At 45.7% G+C, this 6873-nt stretch overlaps 1 protein-coding gene across 1 annotated transcript; it reads right to left on the bottom strand.

Annotated features, from left to right (window-relative positions):
* Positions 1 to 211: 211 nt before the first annotated feature.
* LOC125551804 (Tetratricopeptide repeat (TPR)-like superfamily protein) lies at positions 212 to 4195 on the bottom strand. Its single transcript, XM_048715163.2, has one exon. It carries the CDS (start codon positions 3636 to 3638, stop codon positions 867 to 869), a length of 2772 nt encoding a protein of 923 aa, XP_048571120.2. The 5' UTR covers positions 3639 to 4195; the 3' UTR covers positions 212 to 866.
* Between the last annotated feature and the right edge of the window lie 2678 nt (positions 4196 to 6873).

Genomic DNA, 6873 nt, shown 5'->3' with positions numbered 1-6873 from the left:
AACGAACAGAGTACCAAGTATCTTCTTTATCCTGATAAATCATATATTAGATCAATGATTATATATTCGTTCACAAAAAAAAGATCAATGATTATATATGTTTGTTTGTGGAAAATGATTATATATGTCTGGTAAACGTGAAGAGATCTGTGTTACAACATTTGTAACTCGAATCTATAAGTGAAAGTAAAAGATATTTAGTTATGACACATATCACATTCACACTTTTATTGTAATTGAAGTTCTCTAATTTTGTAAAATAAAAATGCGCCTTTTGCATAGGCTGCACCGCCCCATCTATTTGCTGGCTTGTTTCTAGTACAGTAGCACTACTCTCTCTGTCTCTCATTTGCTTCCAATTGCTAGTAGTACCATTGTTTAGGTGAGCATGCCAGAACTTTCCATAAAGAGATGGAAGAATCCTGCGTGGTGCCTGTTCAGAGAAGGGCACGCTGCAATAGCACAGTTGTAGACCCACCACGAATCCCAGCAATTTGGACCGTTTGATGAGCATATCCAATGGTGCAGCTGTGGCCATGATGTCACCTGGCTAAAGAGACTAAATGTGAGCCGTCGGATAAGAATGATCCAACGGTCCATATGGGCTGATATTCATACACTATATAGGAGTATAGATATAGATAATTTCTCAAGAGCTTTGCTTCTTTCGATTCATATGTCGTTGTTATATTGCTTCAAGAACCATGATTGAAGAGGCCAGTACCACAGCAACAGCATTAATCAGCAATACTAGACATATACACTGGAAAAATCTTTTTCTTTTGCTCAGGCGACGCGACCAATTCTCTCTGTACAGTTACCACAGTCCTACACATCAAATCAACTGTCTTTGTGCACAACTAATGTCACCAAAAATCTGAACAGGAGCATGATCCGCCTTTGAAATGGTGGAACCTATAAGGATCTCTCAGGACAATTTCCCTGTCAAAAACCATGCTGACAAGCTTAAATACCAAATGGCAATCCGCACAGACCCTGAGATTCTTGAATATCCTTACTGTACATCCTTCCGGAACAGTGATAAGGCCATATGCCAATGCAAGCTTCTCGCTGTGATTCCAAAGGTTCTGCTCTTTTTGTTCCTCATCTGTATCATGCAGTGCCGATGAGGTATCAGCAACATAACCTACCTCCCTGAGCTTCAGAAAGATTTCATCTAGCTTCGCGTAGATCTTTTCTGTGTCATTATGACTCCGGTCACCTATACCAAAGGTGCTTACTTCTTTCTTCCGCTTAAGCCAACTGCAAGCAGGTCTTTTATTTAAATTGATGCTTTTCATGTGACTTCTTAGTCTGTCAACATCGGACCATCTTGCACTTGTCGCATATAAGTTCGACAAAAGAACATAAGCTGAGTCATCAAAAGGATCCAACTCAAGGAGTTTCTTGGCGGCTTTCCTCCCAATATCCAGATTTTTGTGAGTTCTACTAGAGGACAACAGGCTACGCCAAATTAGATCATTTGGTAAGACTGGCATGTCTTCAATGAATTTCTCTGCTTCTGTAAATCGCCCTAAACGTCCAAGGACATCCACAATGCAAACACAATGCTTTATTCCAGGGGAAACACCAAATACAGAAGACATAGAGTTATAGTAATCAATACCCTTGCCCACTAGACCAGCATGACTACAAGCTGAGAGAAGAGTGACAAATGTTACGTAATCTGGCTTTCGCCCCATCGACACCATATGCTTAAATGTGTCCTCAGCTTCTTTGAAATATCCATATCTTGCATAACCTGATATCAATGTATTCCAGCATTGTTGGGGTCGAACGGCAGGATCAGGAAGCATTTTCAACATCTCATCCATTTTTCCACATTTCCCGTACATATCCATTGCAGCATTAACCACATGACTGTCATTATCCAGCCCACACTTCACACCAAGACCATGTAGTTGCATGCCTTCTTCTAGTGATGCCAGGCTTGCACTGGATGACAAACATTCAGCTAGACAAACATGATCAAGAGTATTTCCAGCATGCCGCATATCCATGAAAAGCTTTAAACCTTCCTCTCCATGGCCATGTTGAACATTCGCAGCGATCATAGCATTCCAGGAAACGACACTTTTCTTGATGATTGTGCGGAAGACTTTAGTGCTTGAATCTAAGTCACCACAGTTTGCATACATTGTGATCAGAGAGTTACTAACATAGTCATCAGCTACGAACCCAGTACGGATTGTGTATGTGTGCAGGGGCAATCCATAATTGTGTAAATCATTTGAAGATTTGAAAGAACCCTGGATATTCACTATTGTTATGTAATTTGGCTTTAATCCCGCACTTCTCATCCAAGTAAATACCTGCATTACCTTGGTACAATCCTCAAGCGGTGCATAGCTCCCAATAAGTACATTGCAACTGACAACATCGTGAGTGGACATCAACTGAAATACTCTCTCGACATCTTGGATAGAACTGCATTTACCATACATCGTGAGGAGAGAATTACCAACCAGTAGATTGCGGTCAAGACTTAACTGCAATATCATGGCATGAACCATTCTGCCATCCATCAAAGCTCCTGGACTTGAACATGCTCCTAAAGCGCTGGAAAATGTCATGCGATCTGGAGCTTCATTAGTCTGAAGTAACTGACCTAGTGTCTTCAATGCATCCATGTTATTACCGCTTTGGACATATGATGAAATCATAGTGTTCCATGATATTAGATCCCTTCTGCCCATGCTCCAGAACAGAAACTCAGCATCAACCAACTTCCCAGCAGCAGAATACATATTAACAAGCGCATTAATCACGGGAATATAAGAGTGCAGACCACCCCTGAGACACAGGGAATGAATTCCACTTCCAATGTTGACATAAGCTGGCGACGCACAGGCGCATATCAGGCTGCACATAGTAGTTGCGTCATGCCTTAACAATCCACCACGACGCATATCCGAAAATACCATAAAGCATTTACTGCAGTGTCCTTCATGTGAGTACATTGATACCATAGCGTTCCATGATATAGTGTCACGTTCCTCCATTCGATAAAAGAGCTTCTCGGCATCTTGCACCCTCCCAATGTTACCAAGCATTGTAATCAGTGAATTTACAACGGAGACCTGCCTTTGTAGGCCAGAAACTAAGACCTGGGAAAATACCTGAAGCCCAGCCATCTCACTCTCGAGTGACCCACACAGGCTGACCACCGTCGCAAACGCATTTGCATTGCACGCAACACCTTCCATTCTCATCCGGCAATAAGCTCTCAATGCCTCTTCCAAGTACCCATTTGACGACAATGCCACCACCAGTGCCGTCCACGACACGACATTCCGCTCAGGCATCTCCTGGAACAACTTCTGTGCGTCCAACACATGCTTCCGGGAGCCGTACAGGTGAAGGAGCGCTGTCCCGATGTACACGTTCACCATGAGTCCGGCTTTGTGGGTCAGCGCGTGTATGGCGGCTCCACACGTGCGGCCCTCCTCCTTGTCCCGGCGCTCGCACGCGGTGACGAGACTGGCGAGAGCGAAGCCACTGAGTGGAACTGCACGTTCACGCATGCGACGCAACAGGTCGAACGCAGTGGATTCGTGGCCACAGCGGACGCAGCCGGAGATGGCGGTGTACCAGGAGGATGGAGTGCGGTCCGGCATTGCGTCGAACAGGTGGAGCGCGGCATCTGGTGAGCGGTGACGAAAGTAGAAGGCGAGTAGGGTGTTGCTGTGGAAGGCGCTGAGCGGTAGCGCGCGGCGGAGGACGGTCGCGTGGATGGCGCGTGCGAGGCGCGGGGTGTCGGCGAGGTGAGAGAAGCCAGTGCTCGGGAACTGGGCTACCGCGGGGTGCGGGTGGTCGGCGAGGAGGCTGAAGGGGTGAGGCAGAGATGGGTCGACAGGGCATGGTTGCGCGGTGGCGGAGAGGCGACGGGAGGGGCAGGTGGCGGCGGCGAGGCGCGGCGCTGCTCGGTTGAAGCAGGCGCGGGAGGACTGCCTAGCCAGTTTGGCGGCTAGGAAAATGGCGGGCGGCTTCGTGTTTCGGTCCTGGGCTCCTGGCCGCGACCAAAGAAAGAGAGGGCGAAGAGAAAGGAAACGGATTTTTCGCGGTTTCGCTTCTCGGCCTGTCGACGAAATTGGAGGCCCAAGCCCACTGTCGTGGCCACGGGCTTCCCTTCGCCCCCATAGCCCAGCCTCTCCGATGCTGCCCGGCGGAGGAACCCCGGCTCGGTGGCGGAAGTGGATTTCTTCGCCGGCAACGTGCTCATACATTCCGGTTGTTCAGCACAAACTAGCGACAACGCTGCTTTCTTTCTCCCTGCGGCAAATTTTCATGTTTTGAACCTTTTTTAAAACCTATTTAAAATTTGATCTTAGTTTGAAAAAAGTTCGAAATCTGACCCTTTTGCTACCGCCAGAGCCCATGACGGTAGGGTCTAACAGCCTACCGCCGGGGACTTTGGCGGTAGGAAACATCGCTATCGTCAACCGGACTGGCGGTAGTCTGTACAATCCTACCGTTAAGGTGCTTGGCGGTAGGCACGAGCACGCACTGTGTTCAATACTTAGGAGGTTTTGGCGATAGGGCATGCAACCCTACCATCAGGGACCTTTGCGGTAGGCTGTTATACCCTACCGCCATGGTCCCTGGCGGTAGCAAAAGGGTCAGATCTTGAAAAAAAAATCAAACTAAAGTCAAATCTCGAATAGGTTTCAGAAAAGGGTCAAAACACGAAATTTAGCCTTTCCCTGCAAGTTTTTAGACGTCTCTTCTTTTTCTCCGTGTGCTCTTCTCTCGGCGTTGTTTCAGACTTAGAGACAGCTTCGGAATTTCATCAAAGATGCATCATGTATTCCTTCGGGCCCTTTTTACTTCGCGTATTAGATTTGTCTCAAGTCAAACTTTATAAAGTTTGACCAAAATTATATTAAAAAATATCAACACCTACAATATAAAATATATATACTATGAAACTACATTTCATAAATGAATCTAACAATATTGGTTTGATATTGTAAATATTGACACTTTTTTTCTATAAGTTTGGTTAAAATAGAGATACTTTACTTTGCACAAAATTTATATGCAAACTAAAAAGGGCCGGAGGGAGTATGTCTGATTGTTTTTGGACTTGTATTAGGATGCATACATCAAACTTTCACCGCAATAATATGCGTACAGGTATTAGATTTACCCAAATGATAAGTACCACACGTGTGCCACGAACACTTCTATCCTGACTTTTTTACAACTAAAGTTGTCATCCAAAAAGAAAAGGAAAACCTAAAAAAACGGTCATCCGAAAAGAAAGTTGCCATCTTCATGTATAGGATCGAAAGTATGTCTAGAGGGGGGATTAGACTACTTGACCAATTAAAAACTTAACCTTTCCCAATTTTAGTTCTTGGCAGATTTTAGCTATTTTAGGACAAGTCAAGCAATCATCACACAATTCAAGCAAGCATGCAAAGAGTATATTGGCAGCGGAAAGTAAAGCATGCAACTTGCAAGAATGTAAATGGAAGGGTTTGGAGAATTCAAACGCAATTGGAGACACGGATGTTTTTTCCGTGGTTCGGATAGGTGGTGCTATCCTACATCCACGTTGATGGAGACTTCAACCCACAAAGGGTAACGGTTGCGAGAGTCCACGGAGGGCTCCACCCACAAAGGGTAACGGTTGCGCGAGTCCACACAGGGCTCCACCCACGAAGGGTCCACGAAGAAGCAACCACCCACAAAGGGTCCACGAAGAAGCAACCACCCACAAAGGGTCCACGAAGAAGCAACCATGTCTATCCCACCATGGCCATCGCCCACACAGGACTTGCCTCACTAGCGGTAGATCTTCACGAAGTAGGCGATCTCCTTGCCCTTACAAACTCCTTGGTTCAACTCCACAATCTTGTCGGAGGCTCCCAAGTGACACCTAGCCAATCTAGGAGACACCACTCTTCAAGAAGTAACAAATGGTGTGTAGGTAATGAACTCCTTGCTCTTGTGCTTCAAATGATAGTCTCCCCAACACTCAACTCTCTCTCATAGGATTTGGATTTTGTGGAAAGAAGATTTGAGTGGAAAGCAACTTGGAGAGGCTAGAGATCAAGATTCATATGATAGGAAAGGAATATCTTGGTCTCAACACATGAGTAGGTGGTTCTCTCTCAGAACATATGAGTTGGAATGGTGTATGTGTTCTGATGGCTCTCTCTTCGAATGAAAAGGAGGTGGAGGGGTATATATAGCCTCCACACAAAATCCAACCGTTACACACAGTTTTCCAATCTCGGTGGACCGAATCAACAAACTCGGTCGGACCGAAAATGTAAACCTAGTGACCGTTAGAGATTTTCGGTGGGACTGACATGCAACTCGGTAGGACCGATATGGTTAGGGTTTGGGCATAACGTAATCTCGGTGAGACCGATTACACAAACTCGGTGAGACCGAATTTGGTAATTAGCTAACCAGAGAGTTGGTCAGGCAAACTCGGTGGGACCGATTTGCTCTTTTGGTGAGACCGAAAAGTTACAAAGGGGAAACACTGAATTTACATTGCAATCTCGGTGGGACCGATTCGCTCTTTCGGTGAGACCGAAAAGTTATGAAAGGGAAACAGAGAGTTTGCAATCCCATCTCGGTGAGACCGAGATCCCTATCAGTAGAACCGAATTGCTAGGGTTTGGCAGTGGCTTATGACAAGTGAAATTCGGTGGCGCCGGATAGGAAGAATCGGTAGGACCGAGTTTGGCTTAGGGTTTAGGTCATATGTGGATATGGGAAAGTAGTTGAGGGTTTTGGAGCATATCACTAAGCACATGAAGCAAGAGGCTCATTAAGCAACACCTCATCCCTCCTTGATAGTATTGGCTTTTCCTAAAGACTCAATGTGATCTT

Source organism: Triticum urartu, chromosome 4A (genome assembly GCF_056163025.1).
Source record: "Triticum urartu cultivar PI428250 chromosome 4A, HENAU_Tu73, whole genome shotgun sequence".
Taxonomy (NCBI): domain Eukaryota; kingdom Viridiplantae; phylum Streptophyta; class Magnoliopsida; order Poales; family Poaceae; genus Triticum; species Triticum urartu.
Note: the sequence above shows the minus strand (reverse complement) of the source record. Positions and strands in the feature narration are given on the sequence as shown.

Excerpts from the sequence above, each read along its gene's own strand:
- LOC125551804 (XM_048715163.2), bottom strand. The coding sequence starts at position 3,638 with ATGCCGGACCGCACTCCATCCTCCTGGTACACCGCCATCTCCGGCTGC.